Here is a 24,261-nt window from a genome sequence, read left to right as displayed (position 1 = left end):
GTTAGACAAAACCTGTCAGGTGACCGAGTCTTATAAGGTTGTGGTGTATTACCAAACGCAACTCAAATAAGTTTAGGACAAACACTTTATGTCTAAAAGCAACTAGAAATTGTCTGATGCTATCTCTACGAGTTGTCATAGTTAGCAGTTGCCAATTTCACACGAGCTACGCTCTGCCCTAATCTGGACTTAAAGCCAAGCTAGACAGATATTTGTAACACTTGTTAGTATACGTATAACTCTTGTAAGTTTCCCTATTATGATTCTTAATACCAAAATACTAAGAGTGAGCAATGATGTCGGACATCAATAATTTTAACTAGTTAACTTTGACCGAATCATCCCAGATATATAGCATTATACATGCATCGTTGTGTAACATTAGTAAATAACATTGTAATTTTTATTTCTATTCTTTGAAGAAAGATATCCATAGTTTTCCAGGTCTCTGAGATGAACAGAGACAATTCCAATGCTATTTAAATCCAAATTTAGCCCCTTAACTTGGGGGAGGAGGCGGGAAGATATATATAAAATTCATCGAAAATGACCGATATCAGAGAGCACTTCTGTAATCGTAAAAATGACTGATTAACAAAACATATTACTGTTTTATCTTATTTGAACACAGCAAAGCGTGCAATTGACGCTAGTGCTCTTATACTTTTTATATACTTAGTTATGCTGGGTGTATCAAATATCTGGGATGACAAAACAACTACAATATCAGTAAAGATTTTTCAAAAACTGAAACAGCTGAAAGTTCAGATAAATAGATGGTTTCCAATCTAAATATTATGGAATTTTTCGAAGCACACTGACAGTTTTGGCTCCATACTAGAACGGCATCCTATATTAAATGAAAAAGCGACGTTTCCAGTTCAGCAGGCTGTTAGAATAGAACGTAAAGACAAGCGAAAATGAAATCGGAAAGGTGCACAATGTTGTGGGAGGGAAGTTTTAACCTTTTTAATTCGTTTCGCAATGGAGCTAAATTGTTGATATGGTGAGGGCCTAAGGGAATATAGCCTGCTATACGGACAACGTTGTTTTTTCATATACCATAGGGCGCCTTAGCACTGTCAAGCAGTGCCGTGCCCAGAAGGGGGAGGAACCGAACGGAGCCACGACTCCGGGCGCCAAAGTAAGGGGGCACAAAATTCAGGGGGGGAAAGAAAAGAAGGAAAGAAAAAAGAGCGGCAAAATTACGTGGAATATATTAGATCAACAGTTGTACTTTTAAGTGTAATATTTAAATCTTATCAGGGTCAGATTTATACTCTTTGCGTCCCTAGACACTTGCTAAAAGCGCCCATCGGTATAAAAAAAATAGAAGAAAAAAGTAATAAAAAGTGCTCAAAATCAAGGAAAAGCAGGGTTTATTTTTGAAAATTTTCTTACACTTCACGCCAACCGGTTGCGCTTCGCGGCTGGTCTATCGCCGTCTTTCATATGTGCGGAGACATCGTCGTACACTCTCCTCCCGGGCACTGATTTTCCATGGCGTGGCACTACTGTCAAGTTCAAAAAACTTGTACGATTGGGATAATTCCACCATTTTTTTTAAAAAAAATGGAAAACTACTTATTTCCAACAATTTTCATCTCTTTCCATTTTTTTTGGTACATTTACTCCTAGCAGAGATGACCTATGGCCCCGTACTTTTAAAACACCCTGTATTAGATTTTACGTGCTTACACTTGTACCATTAGAGCAATACGTATTACAAAATGCAAGGACGTGCATATACATGTATAAAAAAGAGTACATTCACTAAATGATTCACTGATTCACTGTTCACCATATCTCTGAAAATTTATGCTCAGAAACTTGTAGCTCTATTTCAAAACCTAATCATTGCACTTTAGGCTGTAGACAAGATAAAGTTTTACGAAATCTGATCTGTAAAATGGGAAAGGAGGACTTGAGTTTTTCTTTCCGTTTCTTTCTTGGTGTGTTGTGTATGTATCCGCGTTTCTATTTCTTGCCATTCTCCATGTCTCCGTAAGTATTAGTTTGCAGTTTTGTATGTAAATTCCTCACTTACCTAACGCTGATGATAGTGAAACAAAATCCACAGAAATATATATTTTTTTTAACCTGCAATTTCATTCCCAGTCGAAACTGGGCGGGCCTCAGAAGGTAACGCCTTCTCTAGGGCCAGTGAAAACGGAGTTGGTGGAATCCTTTGTTTATAGATGGGTTCAGGAAGATATTAAAAGTATAGTTGTATACTCATTATCATATCTATAGATGCGGTAGAAGAAGTGCATGAGCGTGGATGAAAAAAAGAAATATTTCTTTAAAAAAAAAAACAGAAATATTTCAGCTCGTTTATATTTCTTTCTTATTTAGTTAAGTCTTAATGAGAGTATCAAACTTCCTATGTATAAATATAACTCGGTAAATATTTCAAGTTATCAGATCTAAAACTAGTTTAATTGAATTCTTTATTTTAATGTCAGAAAATAAGTGTATATTTCTGAAGTACTTTCTGTAAACTTTACTCTTACGAAGAACAAGCATTCTGCTGTTTATTGCATACACAAGCAGTACCTGTGAACAAAACATGCGTAACAGAACGACGAACTGGATCCACAAACTTCTTGTGCATGTAGTTCCGTGGTCGGCCGCTAGATGTCACCTCTGCTATTAAAAGCATGAGAACAGAGACGCGACATTCACTGGTTAAGTTACGCATAGAGCAAATGCACGATCAAAAATATTTCATGTGCTATTGGAGTATTTAAAAAAAGTTATATCTCCCCAATTGAAATTGTCATATTGATACAAATAAATTACACACTTGCAGATTTGATGACAAACTAACTCCAAAACTAATGGTTGAAGGTAAGATTTTTTTTCTTCTCGTGATATAAATCATTTCTTATTATAAGAAGTGTGTGACGATAGCCTACAAACTATAATTTGTTTATGTAAGTCGAAAGAATATTCTATAATCACTTTGAGGAGTTTTCATAATTTATTTCTTTTTTTAAAAAAAAATAAAGAAAATAAATAATAATACGATAGTAGCCTATATAATGTACTTCGATCTTGATCAAACTTGGTATGAATGCAAATCTTGAAGAAGTTAGAAAGCATATGAAATTTTACCATGTACAGGCCTTAGTTATGGGTCGTCAAAATCGTGGTTTGGACAGTCATATTTTCGCAATAATAATAATAATAATAATAATAATAATAATAATAATAATAATAATAATAATAATAATAATAATAATAATAATAATAATAATAATAATAAACTTTATTTACGGGCTGAGAACAGCTGTAATTCATAAAAAATACAGCACTTTTTTCTACACCTTTATTTTAACGCTGTAATATAGATAAAAGAGATAAATACTTATTAACATTTTAACATAAATTGGTAATAAGATAAACACTGACAATGTAGTTTATGTCAATTTCTAAGATACTGAGGCGTCAAAAATTAAAAGTAAACATAAAAGCAACTACTAAGTTATATTAAAATTCTAAAATAAAGTAAGATATGCATCTATTATAGCTTGTTAAAGGTCTAAAGATTAAAATAGGTTTCCTGTTATGGGGATGCAATATTTTTCACTGATTTTCTGATCTTCTAATACAAACAGTAAATGTGCCGAAATTTACGTCGTGGTCCAGTGGATCTATCTCCAGTGTATCTATTTATAGAAGAAGGATATTTTGATCTTGAATACGAATCTGTGTTCCTAACAAATGTATACGTTTCCATTCTTGGAGTCCTTCAAAGTTTGTACGTAACTATCCTTGATTACTCCGCTGTTGCTGTAAGACAATCATCAATTATATAAATCAATTAAACTTTCAATAATAAATTATAATTCTTAAAATAATAATTTCTGAAAATTCTATGTATAGCTGGGAACAATTATTGATTACTTAAATGATATTATAGATATTGTTTTAAATTATGGACATTAATGTCCTGAATAAGTTATATGCAATTACAAGAAAAATTCGTATACACATTCTTTGATTAAGAACTAAACAGAAGCTTGGGCATCAAAGCAGCCAGAAAGGGGTATAACATCTAGGCACATTGAAAGTAGAAGAATTCACAAAACCACACATTTGAACTATGTATAATATATTGAAAACTAACAACACAAATTTATGTACTATTTTGAATCAACTTGAGGCATCCATATTTATTACCATCGTTACTATTGTTATTATTATTATAACAAATAACTATTTTCAGCCCATCACCTTAGTACCTATTAAATTATATATGATAGACAATTATTTTCAAACCTATATTTCAACAAGGTTGATTACAGTTATTAAGACTAAAGTAAACTCAGCCAAAATCAATTTCTTTTGCAGCTACAATAAAAATAGTTACTGCCAGAAACGTACACAGGGGAGTCCTGGGAGTCTGAAACACTCTCCCTGGAATCTCGACTCTTCTATAAATGTAGTCTTATTTTACAGGCAATTTTACAAATTTTAATATAATTTAAGATCTTATTAAATTTAGATCCTCCAAAAACTTCGGACCCCTTCCGAAATAAATTGCTGTGTACGTACCTAGCAACTGCTAAAGGAGAAAGAAGTTCAAAAAATTATAAATTTAATATTTTTAAATTTTTTCCAAGCATGAAAAGTATTATATTTTGTACATTTCATTTAAATTTGCTTCAAACTTGAAAAATGTGTTATATTTTGTACTTTTTATTTAAATTTGTTTCAAATGCGTAATATTTTTGACATTTTACTAGAATATTTTGTTTAAATTTAGTTTCAACCTTGAAAAATAATTAATATTTTGAACATTTTTATTGTAGTGTATTCAATCTTGCAAATGTATATATAATTTTGAATTTTTGTGATTGGTAAATTTCTGATGTCCTATTTGTTTACATATAAAACAATTTCTTCACAAAACAAAATTTGGAAATTGCCTGTATTCTACGGAGTTGAAGGTACAGGAGATCTAACTCAATGGATGTAATATTAAGGGAATTGCTATGCTAAATAAAACTTTTTTTTTTTACATCTTTGTACTAAGAAAATGTGAACTTAGTTTTCAAACACTGAGTTAGAATTGCAAAAATGATAATAAAATTTAGCAACATATGTACTGTAGAATATATTAATAATATATTCAAGTATGTGTACTCTGTACTACTCTGAATAACATTTGTCATAATGATCTTATGATTTTTTTACAAGATCTAGTATATAATTAATACATTTTACTTTTCGTAAACCATAACATTAGTGATGTATTGGTCACCTTGGAGCATATTTGAGAAGCTCTACACTAACAAATACACGAAAAATCTCATTGCATATGTAAATTGTTTTAGCTATTTTTTTGGGGGGGGGTCTCTGTTCAACACTTCCGTTTTCTATGGAACTTTTAAGCGAAAGTAAGTTTTTCTCATAGTTAATTTACTCTGGAAACGGCTTTTCTTTCTGTCTTTTGAGCCACGTTACTAAAATACTATATTCCATGATTAATTCATTATACTTTATTTGTACTTAGGAACAAAGATTACTTTTCTAAAACCCGAAATCCTAAGAAAACAATATACTTCAATAATTTTTAAAGATAACACAAATTATATTAGAAACTGACCAATTTCTACACTCCATATTCAAGAAATTAAGCAGACACCTAAATAGTTAGTTGCCTCAAGTAACAACTATGCTTTCTGCCGGTACACTAATTACAAAATTTCATTCCGTTAAGAGTGTTAATTGACGACACACACGTTGTTTCGCGATACATCAATTTATAAATAAGAGTATATCAATTAAAAGTATACATTATAGTTATATCACAATTTTATATTTCAGAGTTCATGCTACAAGAAATTAAAAGTTTTTCTACATAAAACAATAACATACATTTTTTAAATGGAAAAGTTTATATTAATATAATACGCAAATGAAGCAAGGAAATATTAAATAGAAAAAAAAATCCCATGTCGATAGAAAGAAATAGAGAGAAAGATCAACTGATGCCAAAGCACACTATATCGAAACTTCGCCTAGGCCTAACATTCATTGCTCATCAAGTTCCCTTAAGAAATATTTTACTGTTTCTTCATCATATCCATTTAAAAAAATTAAATTGTATGCAAATAATTTCAAGACTATTATACATAAACTCCATGTTCACTGTTTTCTACATCTTAGGATCCCACTTTGAGACTACTTCACAATCATACTTAATTGTAGCTCTACTTAGAGACAAGTAATTTCATAATATGTAAATTACATAACATCTCGGCATGTACACATACTCACACACACACATGCACACGAATATTTAATACTTTTTATGAAATTTGTTTATACTTGCCTTAAAACCAGGCTTATGCGTCTCTTCAAAATGTCTACAGTCAGAGGAAATCTACTAAGCCTTCTGAACAGCAAAATAAATTAGGTAGGATAACGTGTTTAAACTTGCTTTGTAGGAGGTGAAAGTTATACAATATGGTTTAGAGTCGTCTCTTTCTCTCACTTATTTGATTGTTCTCTGTTATGTGAAATAGACCAGCAGTAATCTTCTATCATACATAAAGTCACCAGCAAGGTTGAATATATATCTATAATTACTTTCTTCTTTTCTCGGTTATTTAGAAACAAATTGACAATTTTAAACTCATGTTTCTTTGAATTTATTTGCAGGAGGTAATATCTGTGAACTACTGTGAAACGTATTTAAATTGATGACTTCGGTAGAATGTTATTGACAGAATAATATGCATGGTGTATACGCTAGTTTTTACGCTTATTAGCAACTTCTAGGTCCTTTGATTACTTTGCTTCATATCTTTGAAGTCATTCTGAAAATTCCTCATTTTTTTCACTTGTGTACAAACAAAGATTCTACCGTTTACCTCAACATTGCTAAGTAAGAGAACTGAGCATTGGGAATGATAATAATCGGTCAGTTTCTTTCCGTTGTATTTCACAAATGTATATGAAACCTGAACTTAATAACTTGAAAGGAAAGGTATATTGAAAATTGAAATAGGCAATAATATATCTTGTGATACAGGATATTATGGATATATTGCACAGATAGTTATTTGCACATCTAAATGAACATTCCTTTGATGCAAAGATAGTCTATATTCTGATTACATAATAAAACTGTATTTTTGCTTTTAAAAAAGAGGTCTAGATTTTCAGAAAAGCAGTGAAGTAAAAGCATTTGAAAAATTTGAAAAATCAAACTTCATGTTTTTTACCTTACACTTCGAATTTTCCAACACGAATCTTACAATGTCCTTATATAGTTCGATTTTTCTGTTACAAAAGCAGTAATAATAATAATAATTTAATTATAATTTTAAAGTGCTAAGAACAACGTTTTCTAAGTATAACATTGTACGCTGGAAATTAGATATAATAAATAAATAGATTTGTATCCAACATTGATATGAAGTATAAAACTAGATATTAATACAGTACATGAGTATAATGTCGTATGTCGTAAAAGCATATATATATATATATATATATATATATATATATATATATATATATATATATATAGGTAGATAGATAGATATAGATATATAGTAAAATAAAAATAAAAATAAAATGAAAGCACTAAAATAATTCAAATCATCAGAAATAGATTTTTCTTATGCTGAGATATACAAGTAATTACAGATTGCGTACAAATTTACGAACTATTTGTTCAAGAAGTTAAAACATAATACATATTAATAAAAATCCATCATAGCCCTGGTCTCTTGGATTCTGTTTCTCTATTATTAAAAATAATAAATAAACTACTTATAAGTGAGTGCTTTGCACTATTTATACACAATAACTTTGTTCTTCTTATTCCGTAAGTTGGTACTCTGATAAAGTGTTATTAACTATGTACTGACTATGCCGGTATAGTTTGTTTTCTAATATTTAATCTACAGAATTTAACGTTTGCTGTTTTTCCGTTCATGACAAAACATCTAAGTTATATATATTTAGTAATCGCTCATATCCACAGTAGTATTGATATAAATATAAGCGACAATATACATAGTTTAAAACTTTCTTCTGTATCCTTTCTATGTTATTCTATTAGCGTTTATCCAAATCGTACTTGCAAATTCAAGTTTAGATCTGAAATGATTTTTGTACAGCTTTATACAACGTATATGTATTGTAGTTTTTGAAGCTAGACCAGTTTCTAAAGTAAATTGCCAAATACTATGTTTTCATGATTAATAATATAAACACACGAAAACAATGTGAGTTGAGAGTCAAGTGTTATACCAAGATCCTTGACAGATTTTATCTTATCTACTGATTTACCAATTATGCTATATTATTTTTTTTGTGTGTATGTTACATATTTATATTTACTACTATTTATACTCATGCCATTATCACAAGCCCACTTATAGGTACCATATAATGCCTTCTGAATACATGTTATATCATTTTTATTTGTCATAGCTTTAAAAATTTTACATTTTTGAGGTTGTGTACTATATCATTAACAAAAATTGTCAATTATAGTGGTCCTAAGCCTAAACTTTGAGCAATACCCTTTAAAACATTTTCTTCTTTTAATAAAATATATTAGTTTTTACTCTAGAAAGTTCTATTGCTAAGAAAGCTTGTTAACCAAAATACAAATAATGGTAATAAACCTGAAGGAGCTCACATTTGTAGTAACAAAGAATGCTGTACTATATCAAGTGCTTGTGACAGGTCAATGCATAATTACATGAACTTTTTGTGGAAAGCACTTCGAATATGTGATCTGTAATTTCTTCTAAGTTTATTTTTACCGACTTGTTTTTGACAAATATCTGTTGTTGTTCAATTACAAGTAATTTGAATTGAAATGACAAATACATATAAATTAACATTTGAATATTTGTACTACAATAGATTTTTTATTGCTCCAGAAAAACTCTTGTTCGCGAAGAGGTTTTATATATGCCTCCTAGAGCTGGTACAATATTGTTGTCACATGCTTTGATTACGTAATTTGCAATGTGTGCCCATTGATGTGGAAGGTTTCAGTTTAATAATTACCTTAAGAATATCAGTCTAGCACAAGTGAAGGGAATACCAATAATACCACTATGAGCATTTTCTTATACTGTTTCTGCGCTAAAGTTTGTGGATGTAGCAAATGTTTTTTTTTAATAACTTAAAAGTGCATTTGCTACTCCATATATATATCTTGATATGTTATTACTTCACAATCCATTACTGTACTATAATCACAATTCTCTTCTTGAATATTTTCCAAAACATTTATTGTTTTGTCAACAAGTTTGTTTCTAATTGCGAAAAATATACGTATTTTAATTCCTTATACAATTTGTTACTGATTTTCTATTTCTGTTTTTTAATGTTTAGAGTTCCTGTTTACTCAGGGACATTATGGTCAAGTTTTATTTCTGCTTTTTTGTGACATATTCTTTTTAAAACTAGAGTTAATTTTTGTATATTAATTAGACTATTTACATCATTACATAAGCTATCAACTGTAAAGTTAGTCAAATTATGGTAAATTTACTGTAAAATTGACCTTTTTGTAGTCATAATTTAAAATATTTAACCTAGTTATACTAGAAATCGTTACATTAGTCGGTATGTAAACAATAAATGCTGAGTGATATTTATCTACCTTTGCTAAAGCCAAGGAGTTGTTAAATAATACGCTTTTGATTAGATTCATTAGGAAAAGATCTAAAATCTTGGTGTTGTTGTCGTATGAACGCTTGTATTGTTTATATTCTAGCATATTACAAAATTCAATTATTTTTTCTGCCTAATACTATAATAATGCGTAGTACGAATTTCTTTTGATCTCCAGTTTACCTCAGGAACATTAAAATTGCCTAACAAAACTGTTTTACTGCTAAATATATGTATGTTCATTACAAATGTATTGATACAACGTATAATCACTGAAATCACCAAACACTAGTATTTGGAGGAATATAGTGTAGACCTATTATCAAGTCTACATTGTGATTTAAGTTTAATCCATATCACATCGAGATCGTGCTGTGCCTGATTTAACACTTCGTACCTAATGTTCTTATTAAGCTAATAATACTACTTTTCTTTGATTTGCCTATTACTTGGTACATCTGTCTTTCCTAATTATTGAATAATCATATTCTAAATGGCTTATATAATAATAATATTATAATATTAATAATCTTAGAGCCTCTTTAAACTTATTTAATGCACTTTCGAAGATTTATTAATTGTTTTGATAAAATAATCATCCACCGTCAACTTCTGAATTTTAGGTCCATAAATGTTTCCTTTCGGACTTTCATCTGTAATGGTCAAATTAAAAACGAGTACAAGTACTGGAAACATGAATAACTAATTATGTTAATAGCTTGTAAAACGACTTTATGATCTCAATATTTATTTTAAAATAGGAAGTAAATTTTTCTGACAATCAACGATGTTTAAATTATTAATATTTTTGTATAATGGTTCGTGTTGCTTTTTTTAAAAAAGATTATGTTTGAGTTCAGTTATGTTTGATGGTGGTGTCGGTACTGATAGGTCGGCTCCATTAGTACTAGATCATATACCTGATGTCAGATTTGGGTCTATTTATTCTTGTAATTATCTTAGTTATTCTTCTGTTTACTCACTATACATAAGATGGCTAATGTCATTGTTTGCGCTGCTCTTCATAAAGCCAATGTAATCTTCGAAAGAATTGCTAAGCTGCAATATACAACGCAAATTAAATATTTATTCCGAACAAAATCAAACTGCAGTATATCTATTATCTGTACCATCTTCTAAACGACCATCAACAATACCATTTGAAATCAAAGCAAGCTGATATTGCCGCTGAGATACCGATTTATGCACTCTTTTGCAAATTGTAAATCACTAGGAGTATAATTTTAATATAACTTAAAAATATAAAACTAGTAAGTTACAATGACGGACTGTAAAATAATAAAAATTACGAGATAATACTGCAAATCAAACGAACATAACGAAATGAAAATATTACGTCAAATATACTCGATAACAAACCTCGCCGTGGCACCAGTGAAGGCACAATCGTGTAGGTGTGTGTTCTGTTTTAAGTTGAGAAGGGTAAGATTCTTTTTTTTAACACTCATGTGAAACCAAAGGAATTGATATATTTATGTATTATGTATGTACTATTTATGTACAAAGTTCTAAACATGTTGGTCACCATGAGCATTTCTTACTCAGGAGACTTTGTCTATAAGATCCAGCTTTGTCAAAAAGCACACGTACAACTCATCGTTTCCATCTTTTCCTGTGAAAATTTGGTAGTGAAACACCACTAGCTAATCAGGTTTTTTTTGAAGTATACATTTATTTTTTGTTCATAGTCGCATAGAAGTAAGACGGAACAGAGAATAGACGTGATATACAAAAAAGAAACTGTACTTTTCTCGGACTCAGGATTCCAATTCCCATTAGAATTACGTTTCTCAGTTTTCATATGTATTCATTGCAGGCCATACATATATATTAGAACTCAGTATTCTATATTAGAATGCTCAATTCTAATATAAATTTCTTCAGACTGTGTTTTTTAATATTATGTGCGTTTCGTCAACACCCTATTAGGGAGGAAGTAATTAAGTACTTAAGTTACAGGTAGTTAAACAAGCAGTAATTTTAATGATTTTGTATATTAACGGAAATGCACAAGCTTAACAAAACATTGATTAATTTTATGGAATAAGTACACACGTTACACAAACTTACTGCTAAAAGTTATTACCCACAATGATATAAAACATCAGAAATACAGTATTATGAATTGTAATATATTTAGTCAAAAAGGAAATGTGTTTTATAAGGAAAAACAATGCTACTTTTAATGTCTGCATTGAGTTTTAAATTATTTTAATGTTAAGAGCAACACCGCTTCTTTTGGAGAGAGTCATAAAAAACAGATAATGAGCTATAAAACACAGTAGAAGTTTTGAATTATTTCTACGTACAAATCGTAGTTTTTCGATTAGCATATAATACAAACATTGAAAAGCTATCATTTGACGATATTGTAGAAGTTTTAATTGCAACTCTACTTGACGATACATGGATAATTTATATAAAAGTCATCAATCGTTTTATTGAATTTTGTGAATAAATAATAAATAATGGAAATATTTTTGACTACTTGTAATACTCACTCTTTACAGGGGGAGGTAGGTTTATCCAAACTATTGGAACCTTTTTCTTCTTATGATACGCACTTCAGCAAAAGTATAATAATTAAAATATGTGCCCTTCTCACCCCCACCGAAGGAGATGAATATGTTGTTAACTGGCTTCGAGTGTCTCACTATTTATTTCAATGACTTGACGACTATAGATTACACACTAATATATTTTGTTTTCGATTATTTTTACGTCAGACCTTTCCATCCCCAACCATATCCTAATACCGATAATATGATACACTGAGAAAAATCCGTTCTCCGGACAGCGGTATATTGTACAAATATACGGAATCCTTTTGCTTACTACAGAAATTAGTACGGAGAATACCTTATCCATGTGCTACATAGTAGACACTGCACTTAGATGTTACATCATGCCGTTGCAGGATGTCTGACATCTAACAGTCTTCCTTATATTACACTCATATATGTATGTAACCTTCGTCAGCTATATGTAATATATCCATTTGTGTATGAGATCCTGACCGCCTATATTGTTTTATGCGGAAAGTAAATACAGATGGAACAATTATACGGAAAGTATTATAAAACATGCGTTTTCAGTTATACGTCTTCTGTACGTCAAGTCCAAAAACTACAGGATTTACAAATGTAACATACAATTTTAAGTACGCCCCATACATTTTTTCTCAGTGCAAAAGTCTAAGTTAGACGACGGTCACTCATATATCAAAAATCGCCAAATGTGGTGCAGAGATCTCGAAAAAGTTGGTCGCCAAAAATAGTTACATTCATTTTTATATAGAAACTTTCTCCTGCCCCCCTTAAAACGGAAATTTTCAAGAACGCTGGGAAATATTTTCTCTTATTTTTATTTAGGAGTTTATACACTGATTTTCATCTTTCTTACTTGACGGGCTCTTGAGATACTGTACTTTCGGCATAAATTTTTGAACCCGCTTTACTTTCCTTAAGACGCGCTCTTCGGGAAAACTAATGCAATAAAAACCTAAGTTAGATAACGATTCACTCTTTTTATGAAAATAAACAAAATCGATTAAATGTTCTAGGAGAAGTTGGCCGTCAAACATTTATACATTTCATTTTTATATATACGAATATAACATATCCACAGTATATTGAAATGATTTGTAGGTAGATTCAATAATGGACCAGGAATCTAGTCCTTTACTTATTTATTATAAAAGTGCAAATGATCTTCGTGTTTACAAAGTTCTTATAACAGAATTTCTTTTATGACCAATTTTGAAGATTATATCGTTTCGTATGGGAACCCCTTCGCTCAAAGCAGCCACCGGGGTGTCTTATAGTGACTCCAGGTTATGGTCCTTGGAAACCTCAGCTCACAGCAACCTCGTAAGGTATGGTTGTGTTGATTAATCCCCTTCGCTTTATAGCAGAGTCCAGGGATGTTAGGATAGGTATAGCCCCTTAGTCCAAAGCGACCTCCAGAGCTGTAGTGGGTTGGCGACCAGTGGTCAACTGATGCCTACTTCCTCTGTGGTTCCTCTTTTATGAGCCCTCTTCGGGTGCCCCGTCTTCTTTCGGTTATCTTCGTCTCTTCCTGATCTGTGCATTGTCTGCTTGTTTATAAACGTTAGCATGTATCGTTCATAAACATGTGCTCATGTTGTGATGTGGGGATCCTTACAATATAATATGCTCTTCCTCTTCTAATGTTAGTCAATTCTATTGTAGTTAGTTTACATCAATAAGAAATCTCTCCAGTATACATAAGCTTCACAATTATGAAGTTCCATATAGACCCATATCAGAAATCAAATAAATATAATTGAGGACTGAAGTGATTCACTTCTAGTGCGAGGGATCCCTAGATCGAGAACAGCACTCGCGAATTGGTTCTTGTTGTAAACTACATCCTATGAGCATAGATTTCCGGAGTTCTCCTGTTTTTCCCACTTTCTTCATTCCACTATTTTGTTCATTATCATCGTCATTGTCTCTTTTAGCCTTGGAGCATAAATGTGGGACATTAAACCAAAAAGTGAATATGGAATGTGGAATATAAGGGAAGACACAAATACTCAGAAAACTTATTTTTTCGGTATTATTCAGGTACTATTTTCTGTACCACCCTATCACATTTAAAAGTAACATTCCCAGTAAAGTTTACATTAATTCTTTCTTAGTAAATGTATTTCCAGTTTGAGAATTTTATTTATTTAACATATTTCAGATACAATTTGCTTCGCCAATGTACACAATTACTACTATTACTACAATGGTAAATGAAGTGGAACGAAATCATATTATAAGTACCATCCTGATATTACCCTGGTGAAATGCTAGGAATACCGTGCGCTGAAAACCTAGTTAGAAAGTTTAGACATGGATTCAAACCCGGATACTTCTGATTAGAAAGTCCACTACTAGTGCTTGTCCGCTTTCTAATTCAATATCCAGACCTGAACCTGAAGTAGTTCAAAGTGCGAATATATTATTTCAAAATGCAACTTACAGCTGTATTCGCGCCACTCAGGTCGCACGGGAAATTAACATGATTTACACAAGGGGAAATTAACATGATTTATTATTTTAGTAACAGGGGAGGCACGGTGGCCCACTGGTAGAGTGCTTTTCTCTGGTGCGTGGGGTCTCTGGTTCGAGCCCTAGCCAAGTAAGTTTTTGGTGGACAACATCATGTCCATTGCTTTTCTTGGAGAACTCCCGTTTTCCCTTTCTCATTCCACCAATTCTTCCATTATCATTCATTGCCTCATCATCCGTCTCCCTTAGCCTAAAGGGAATAATCATGAGTCGTGAAACTCAATTTGAAAATTCCTTCACGCTATATAATATTTTCAACTAATTGCACACCTGGTATTATAATAGATCTATAGAATACATTTGAAACTGTTAATTCGATTTAAATTTATTTGTGGGTATGTGCTAGTACTGGTATTTTATTTGTATAAAGTTAGGCTTACTGGCTAGGACTAACGATTAATAACCATTTCCACATATACGTATAAATGAGATTTACAGTATATTCTACACCAAATCAATCATTACTAACTTACCTGTTAGATATATATTAGTACTATTATAATTTCCTATAGGAAATATTGTCAATATAAGCATATAGCCCTATATAATAATTAGACATCAAAATTAATGCATAATATAATACAGTAGAAACCACAATAAAATAAATATATCAATCACACTTCATTAGGGGAATAAGTTGAAATGTCATTTTTTTTCTGGTATCGCGGGCACAGTACCCATCAAATACGCATAATATTACAATACAATGGTAATTTTAAAGTGCACAGTTTTCCCTATTTTTGCTTGTTTTCAGTTTTGAAGTATTTTATTTTCGAGTTTAGGTCAATTTTTGTAATTTATCTTAAGTTCCAGTAGTTTTTCGTCATGTTTGGTGAGATTTGGTAAGTTTTCATTATTTTTGTAATTCTTTTACTTTTGTTAATATGCTCCAGATTTCGCCCCAAGATAAACACAATTTTCTTATGTTACATACACACATGTACACCGGCGGTGTAAGGAAAGGTTATTGTTGTTATGATGTTTTCGAACTAAGAACAACGGAATTGAATGTAAGTTGAATGCACCAGAGGCTGCACGGCACGAAAGTGTCATCAAGGTCTTTAAGAGACTTGCGGAAAATCTGCGTTGCCTTACAGAACAAGGAAGCAAGGCAGAATATGAGCTTTCAAAGAGGGACACGAAAATATGAAAGACATCCAACATCCTGGTCATTTTTTGTAAGATATAAATACTGTTACCGCGTTACTATGCACTGATTGACGCTATATTATTCGTGACCTGGTTCAAGAGTCAGGATTAGTATATACGACTGTCCTACATATTCTGAAAAAACGCTTATGCATGAGGAAAAATGAATCACAAAAGGTTCCTCATGAGTTGACGGAAATGCACAAATAGCAACAATACGACTCTCCTCGTACCCTCCTGGAACGCTACAAGGGGGAGAAGAGTCTTTCTTTACGCCGTGTCATTACGCTGGATGAAACTTGGACCAAATCGTAGGAGCCACAATTAAAACGTCAGTCAAACAAATGACATCATTATGGGTCACTACGATAATCCAAAGTTCTTCAGAACCCCAGTAATGTGAAAGGTTATGGTGGTTCTCGTGTACGAATGAGATGGTGTAATCCAAACGCATACCGTTCCACCATTTCAGACCTTCAATGCTCAGTACTTTTGTTCCTTTCTGAGACAACTTGCGACCAGCCTTGAGAAAGAAGCGGTGACATTTTTTTTCTTTTCAGAACTTACCCATCATTTAGCTGGTCAACGCTCTTGCTTATATAGTACAATATGTGATTGATTTGTTGGGTTGATAGCGGGGGGAAGTGCTGAACCATTCACCTTATTTCCCGGACTTAAGCCCTTGTGATTTTGGCTTGATTCCTAAGATGAAAGAACCTATCCGTAGCATTCCTTTCAGAATTGTTCAATATATACTTCAGGCCGTTCCATTAGAACTATTAACACAACAAATGCTAAGATAGGCAGATCATGTAGTCAGAAAGGAATACAGTACAAATGCTTTCAAAATTTTAACTGGAAATCCAAATCGGCAAAATTTAATTAAGAAAGCCTAGATGCAGATGGGAGGACAATACTGAGATGGATCTTGCAGAATTACAAATAGGAAGTAGAAAGTAGATCCAGTTGGCTAAGTATAGAAGTCAAAAGGGAGAGCATTTGTTAATGAACAACCAACCTTCGAGTTCCATAGGCCATAGGCCATACAATCAGGTACTTAATGTTTTCTTTCTCTCTTTTCTTTTATTTCTTTCTTTCTTTTTTCTTTGTTTTTGAATTAAAAAAACAGCTTCTATAATCAAATCAGTAAACTTAGCTCTCTACATAATGCAAACGTAAACTCACATTTTACTAAATAATACTTACAACTACAAAATACATTTGATACAAAAAATACCGAATAGTTTTCTTACGGTCTGAAACATGGAATGATTCTTATTTAAGATACGAACCAATATAGATTCCTCCGTTGTACTTTCGATTCTAAACGAAACATGGCTTTTACAATTCTGAAGAACAATGTCTGATATGAATAATAAATACAAACTGATTTCGTACAAGAGGTATTTCTATGCTATTTTTAAGTAATAAAATTACTTGAAGTTTTGCATACATATTGTTAAACATAAGTTCCTGCGTAACTTTCGCAGTTGTTAGTCCTCATATTCGCATACATATGATCACTGATGTATTTAAGGGAAAGGCTTCCGGGCTTAAGACCCACCCCGAAATTTTCATTACTATTCGAAAGTAAATTAAATATCTTGCAGAATTTTCACATTTCCAGGAATAAAGTTAGCAAAGCCCTCCCGAAACAAAATCGTAAACACGCCACTGCGTATGATCCTTGTTAACCTATTAGTTCCACTTGTAATTTGATTTCAAATGCTACAAATAAAAAATTTAAGTACCAAAAAGCAAATAACAGGCCTACACAAATATTATGCATTTAAGAATAATTAGATATATCAGATGTAGTGCATTGGTACTTAGCCATTGTAGTCAACACCCTACGAGTGCAAGACAGAAAGTAAAATCATGCAGAAATCAATATTTCTAATAGAATAATCTGCGTTTGAGCAATATTATATGCATTAAATTCGTGTCGATTTCAATTTATTTACTATTGTTTAGTTCAGATACAATCTAAAAACTGATAAACTGTCTATAAACTGATATACCAATTAGTTTAGAAATTCATATAGTTGTTTAAAATAATATTTATGCCTATTTATTTATTTATTTTGTTGCAGAACATATGTGAAAATTCTACATTGTTCCAGCAATATGATAATGATATGGTAAGTAGATTTTTCTCTTTTTGTATTATTTTCTATTTAGCACATTTTCTTTCGAAACACTAGATTAGTTAAGACCATAATATGAATAAATAGATCTATACTAAAGAAATTTACCACTAGATGTAGAAAAAACAATAAAATTATACGGAACGAGTTTATTTATTTATTACCATATTCAGCGGAAACAATGTCAAACCTTTTATTAAAACTTAATATGCGGAAAGTTAGTTTGTGGTTTTGATTCATAATCTTACAAAAATTGATTTTTATAACAATTTGTCATTTTGCACTCTGTTTATCGCGTTACTTAGATTTTGGTATTTAAATTCTCATTGTATGAAGTCCACGCACACTTCGGATCATGAAGGGTGGTTTCAGTGCATAGAAGTGAGAACTTCATATAGGAAGTAGTAGTCGGAGTATTAGATATATCAGATGTAGTGCATTGGTACTTAGCTATTGTACTCGACACCCTATCTTAGAAATTTCTGTGAGCGATGAAATCAGTGTTGTTGTTATCACAAAATGAATAATATGTTCTGTGCTCTCTTACTAGTCCACATATCTTCTGTTCTTGTTATCGATGACTTATAGTTCTTCTTCCGCCCCCTTCCAGTTTCATTTTCTATTTTTCAGTCTTACAGGAGGACAGATTTATTTCTCCGACTCGGAAAAGTATAGATGTATTACACTTGCTTCCTAGCTAAGAAAAGTCTTGTGTATGAATAAATTTTGTGTGTGTGCATGTTTATGTTTCCTTGTTGACACGAGCGCATGTAATTGAAATGCAAGACCATTGAAGGACCGTATATAATTTAGAATTCAAAATTAGAATATTTCACAAATTAATTTAAATATATCAATTAAATACAGATTATGATGATATTACAGTATATGTAGGTTTTATGAAACGTAGATTGTTTCCAATGGCACTTGTTTTCCAAAATTTATGTTGATGCAAATTTATGTGGACGTGTTATATGTATTCAGAGGACTTTCGATATCTTTTATTGGTTTCCTTTTAGTAAATTCTTTTATGAACACCCGGTTTTGCTGTGATAAAGTAAAATATACCGATACTACGTATAAGGATAAGTTGAGGCTGCCCTAGGTCAGTTGGTAACACGGCTGACTTAAACCCAAGACAAACGGGTCCAAACCTTAATCCAATGTTACGGATAAATTTCTGTAATGAATATTCTTAATGTAATGTAATCGTAACATTAAGTGTATAATTTAAACAATTTAGATGGTGTACAATGATTGCAAGAGGCAATGATATTATTAACACGTTACTAAAACAAAATACTACATTCGTACAAATTAAAATGAAAAATCCTCATAAAAGCAAGCAATTTTAATGATATTGCAGAAAGATTTTGCAAGTATTTTGTTGTGAACATAATCTATAAAATGGTTAACTTAAGTGTGTTACTTAGTTGCCTTTGCACAAACACATTTGACACAAAGAATTATGTTTTAGAGGTTAGAAATTTTATCTCTCATCTCAATGTTTTAATTGAATATTATTTTTTGATAACGGCAAGTAAGAAATAGTTATTTCATTTTGTTTCTACAGAACTAAAAATCTTGCGGATGCAGCGCACCCATAAGATTATTTGTGTGGAGCTCCGGAGCACCGGTGCTCATGATTTATCCCAAATACCGGATATCCGTCACATGCTACATTAAATAACTATTTTTTCCCCTAATCTAATTTATTTATTTTTTCTTTCTCTTGAATATTAAAAAATATTCGGAATTTATATATATATATATATATATATATATATATATATATATATATATATATATATAAGATTCACTTAGGGGATAAAATCGAATCTAATAGACAGTGAATATACTCTGCTAATTTGTTTGGTATTATTTATGATCTAATGGAAAGAATACCATGAATTGATGAGTACCAAATGTTAATATGAATATACAGAGGTAAAATCAGTAACTAATTGTGAGAAATATATTTTCTACGTAAATGTTGTAGTGACATATAATAACACTGGTCGACGGCAGTTTAGTTACAGAAAAGAAAACCTCTGATTCTGACTAATTTCAGGATGCTGAATTCGAAATTGATAGCCGTTTTACTACATTAGCTTGTATTTTGGCGTTATGCATTGTTGCCAATTTTGCCATTTTGTAGGGGGGGGGGCTTCAGTTGTCATCGAAGTAACCGGTCTGACAATGCTATTTGAGTAAGAAATAAATTAGATTTCACTCAGTTGGCGACAGATAGGACATCTTTGTTGTTGGCATATATATATATATATATAAACAATGAATACCGGGAGGACGGGGATGATTGAATGCTTGACACTTGTGTTCCTCCGCTCCTTTGTTTGTTTGTTTTTAGACCACTGAAACCGGTTAGAAAATAGGGTCTATGTGGCAACAATGAGCGGCACGATGACGCGGGCGAAAAGAGCGCCGACTGCGCCGTTATTGCGTGGCTCAATCTTGCTCTTATGCACTGCAGTAAGTAATCTCTCAAGTTATAAGTATTTTGTCGGGAGAATTGACTTGGAAGTTTTACATCAGTTTTATTTTACTGTATTTTTTAGAACTGTTTGCTTGTGTTTTCACTATCTTTTAGTGATTTTATGGAATAAGTGGTTGTGCTGTTGCTCTAAGTTTCGCTTTCCTGTGCAAAATGTCAAGTTCTTCCCGCAGAGGATGTAAAAACTCACCGGACAGATTTTGTTATGTCTGTGGCGTATTTATGGTTAAGTCGCAGATTAGATCGATAAATGATGACGTTAGGAAAGCATATTATTTTTATTTTGGCTGCAAGATCGCTGATCAAGATAAAAGCTGGGCCCTTCATGTATGTTGAAGGATGTGTTATGCGACTCTGACTGCCTGGCTTAAAGGAACCAAACGAAGGATGCCTTTTGCTGTTCCAATGATATGTAGAAAAGCACGGAATCATTATGATGATTGCAATTTCTGTATGATGAGTACAGCAAGAAGTAACAAGAAGAAACAACGTGCCATCGAATACCCAGACTTGCAATCCGCGATCAGACCAGTGCCCCATCGAGAAAACTTACCTGTATCTACTCCTCCGAAAGACTGGGAAACTATCGATATTACAGCGCCTACAGGAAGCGATGAGGACACCAACTCAATATCTGCAGATGAAGATCCGAGAGACATTCCTTCCCCGTAAAAGATCAGCCTCACTTCATCCTACAACATGAGTTGAATGATTTAGTGAGAGCGTTATAACTTTCGAAAGAGAAAGCTCAACTTTTGGGTGCTAGACTCAAAGAGTGGAATTTACTGGCTCCTGGAATTACTTACACTCACTACAGGAAAAGGAACGAGTCCTTTTTAGAATACTACAGAATGGAAGGTTCCCTTTGCGTATGCACGGACATCAATGGTCTGATGAATGAATTAGAAATTCAACATGATCCATCCGATTGGCATATTTTCATAATTCGTTTAAGTACAGTCTGAAAGCAGTTTTACTTCATAATGAAAATAAGCTGCCGTCTATTCCTGTGGCACACTCTGTTTCGATGAAAGTGACTTACGAGAATCTCTCATTTTAAATCGTACTAACTACAAAGCATATGGTTGGCAAATTTGCGGAGATTTAACAGTAATTTCAATATCACTTGGTCTGCAAGGTGGATTTACAAAGCACTGTTGTTTTTTGTGTCTTTGGGACTCAAGAGCCACAGGAAAACATTTTTCACAAAAGAGTGGCCCCGCAGAGAGACATTTAAGCCCGGTACCGACAGTATCAAGTATGAGCCTCTGATCGATCCAGCCAAGGTGCTGCTTCCTCCTCTTCATATTAAGTTGGGCCTCATGAAGAATTTCATAAAAGCTATGGACAAAGAAGTTGAAGGATTTAAGTATCTTAGACAGTGTTTTCCAAAACTAAGTGATGGTAAATTAAAAGGAGGAGTTTTCACTGGACCTGATATTCTCAAACTTATCCATGGCGAATTGTTTGAACAGAGTTTAAACGACATAGAGTTAAATGCCTGGTGTGCTTTTGTTCTAGTTATAAAAGGATTTTGGGCAAAACTAAAGTTCAAAATTACGAGGCTCTGGTGTAGCAACTTCTGGTCGCATATGAAGCTCTGGGATGTCGAATGTCTTTGAAAATCCACTTTCTGCCCTCCCACCTCCACTTCTTTCCAGACAATCTTGCAAATGTAAGCGACGAAATGGGAAAACGGTTTCACCAGGATATAAGAACGATGGAAACTCGATATCAAGGACGTTGGGACCCTGCAATGATGGGTGACTATTGCTGGTCGGTGAAGAGAGAGGACCCAACATTTCATAAAAGAAAAAAGTAAAGCAGGTGGTGTTATTTGCAGCTCTAAACATTAGACTTTATAAATTGCTCTGTGTATGTAAATGCTAATAGGCCTACACTAACAGAATATATATAGTTTTAGTGGTAATACACAAACAGAATATATAGTTTTTTAACTGGTTTGATTCAATAAATTAATTTTAAGAATTTTTATAACTGAATGTCGTTCTTGACGAACTGTCGAAATGAAGTTGATTCCCTTTCGGCACGCAAACAGCTCATTGGCCGGTACACTTCATGATAACTTATTTTCCCTATTATGGTAAATCTGGCAACTATGCGTTACACAAAAATGCGAGCTAATGTAGTAAAATGGATATCATCAAGGATGTCCTTGGATATCATATTCATATTCAGGGACCTAAAATTAGTCAGAATCAGTGAGTTTTGTTTCTGTAACTTTTCAAAAATTTAAAAACGTCGTCTTGTGTGATAGTAATAAGATAGTAATAAGATATATGTGGTAGGCTGTCATATACTGCATTTAGGAACATTGTGTCCAACAATACAAGATGTTGAACCATGAGGCTTAAGATCATATATTTTAATTAAAATTTACTCTAGAGTCTAAATTACATACGGTAGGATCGTATAGGTGGCAGTTTAACTGCGTACAGAAAGAGACGAGACTTTCTGTAGAGCTTAACATTCAAGTAATACGAATTACTAATAAAAATTATCACAGTAGAGTATTTATCGAGCATTAGTGATTATAGCAGCTTTATACATTATTTGGTTTTCGATTGATTGCATCAAGGAATGTTTTTCATGCGAGAAGTATAATTATCAAGACATTTCTGACATTTATCAAAGCATACTATTAAGTAAAAGATATTACTATTACATGGTAAATAAGCGGGTGTGTTTCGTATACATAATAGTGCGTCACCCAGAGTTGCATATTTAAACCAGTACACCTTGTAGGGAAATACCGGTATTTCAAAAGTTTTATCACATTATAGTCTGCAGTAATATGTAGAAAAAGCAATGTTCTCCCTTAGTAAGGGAAAGCCTATATCATAAGGTATGATTTATTTGAAGATATGCAAATGCGCAACATCTGAACATATGAGTATACACGTAAAGATATAATGATTAACTGAATGACTGACTAACTGAATCATCAACTCCCAGTCCAAACCGCTTAAGTTCGAAACTAGAAATTTAGAAAAAATGAAATGAAATCTTTAAGTTTTACGTCCCACGGTTATGCCGGCTAGGCTAAAGGAGACGGTGATGATGAGAGATGAGTGAAATGGTGGAATGAAGAAAGTGGGAGGAAACGGGAGAACCCCGAGAAAACCCACGAGCACGGTGTTTGTCCACCACAAAGTTCACTTGGCGGGGGCTGGGATCAAACCCGGGACCCCAAGCACCAGAGGTGAACGCTCTACCGCTGAGCCACCGCGCCCCCCACTAGAAATTTAGACAATGCATAGGATTTGCGACTTAAGATAGTAGCCAGTAAGGATTTTTGGGGATTCTATGAGGAAGCGGGGAATAAGGATGGCAATCATTATAGTAAAATGCCCATATCTCGGAATCCCTGAAGAGTAGAATCATGAATTTTGATATATGGATTTCCGATTAAACACCTGTTTCATAGTTTTTGATATTTAATCTATAACGGTAGAAGGAAGGCGGGAAGAAAAAAGTACGGGGTACAATTGTTAAAATAATGTGGCCCTATCTTGAAATTCCGTAAGGTTAAAGACATGAAATTTTATATTTAGGCTTTTTATTTAAAATATTAATAAATAAATACTTTTCAATGCTTTTAAAAATGTTTTTCCTAAATGGGACAAAAAAAGGTCAGAACAAATAAAGGATAGGATTCACAATTGGTATAATA

The 24,261-nt window shown here is 32.5% G+C and overlaps 1 protein-coding gene across 36 annotated transcripts in view; it reads left to right on the top strand.

The window, feature by feature from the left end:
• Positions 1-24,261, top strand: part of LOC145664324 (uncharacterized) — a 1,583,153-nt gene that overhangs the window by 799,426 nt on the left and 759,466 nt on the right. For 34 of the 36 annotated variants that reach the window (XM_081730946.1, XM_081730945.1, XM_081730944.1 and 31 more), the window contains one exon: positions 18,002-18,049. In XM_081730946.1, coding sequence (XP_081587072.1) covers positions 18,002-18,049 — 48 coding nt within the window. Of the gene's footprint in view, positions 1-2,700; positions 2,851-18,001; positions 18,050-24,261 lie in introns of those variants that run through there. The other 2 variants (XM_081730917.1, XM_081730919.1) reach the window with 1 other exon arrangement.

Source organism: Thermobia domestica, chromosome 11, assembly GCF_964235325.1.
Source record: "Thermobia domestica chromosome 11, izTheDome1.hap1.1, whole genome shotgun sequence".
Taxonomy (NCBI): Eukaryota; Metazoa; Arthropoda; class Insecta; order Zygentoma; family Lepismatidae; genus Thermobia; species Thermobia domestica.
Note: the sequence above shows the minus strand (reverse complement) of the source record. Positions and strands in the feature narration are given on the sequence as shown.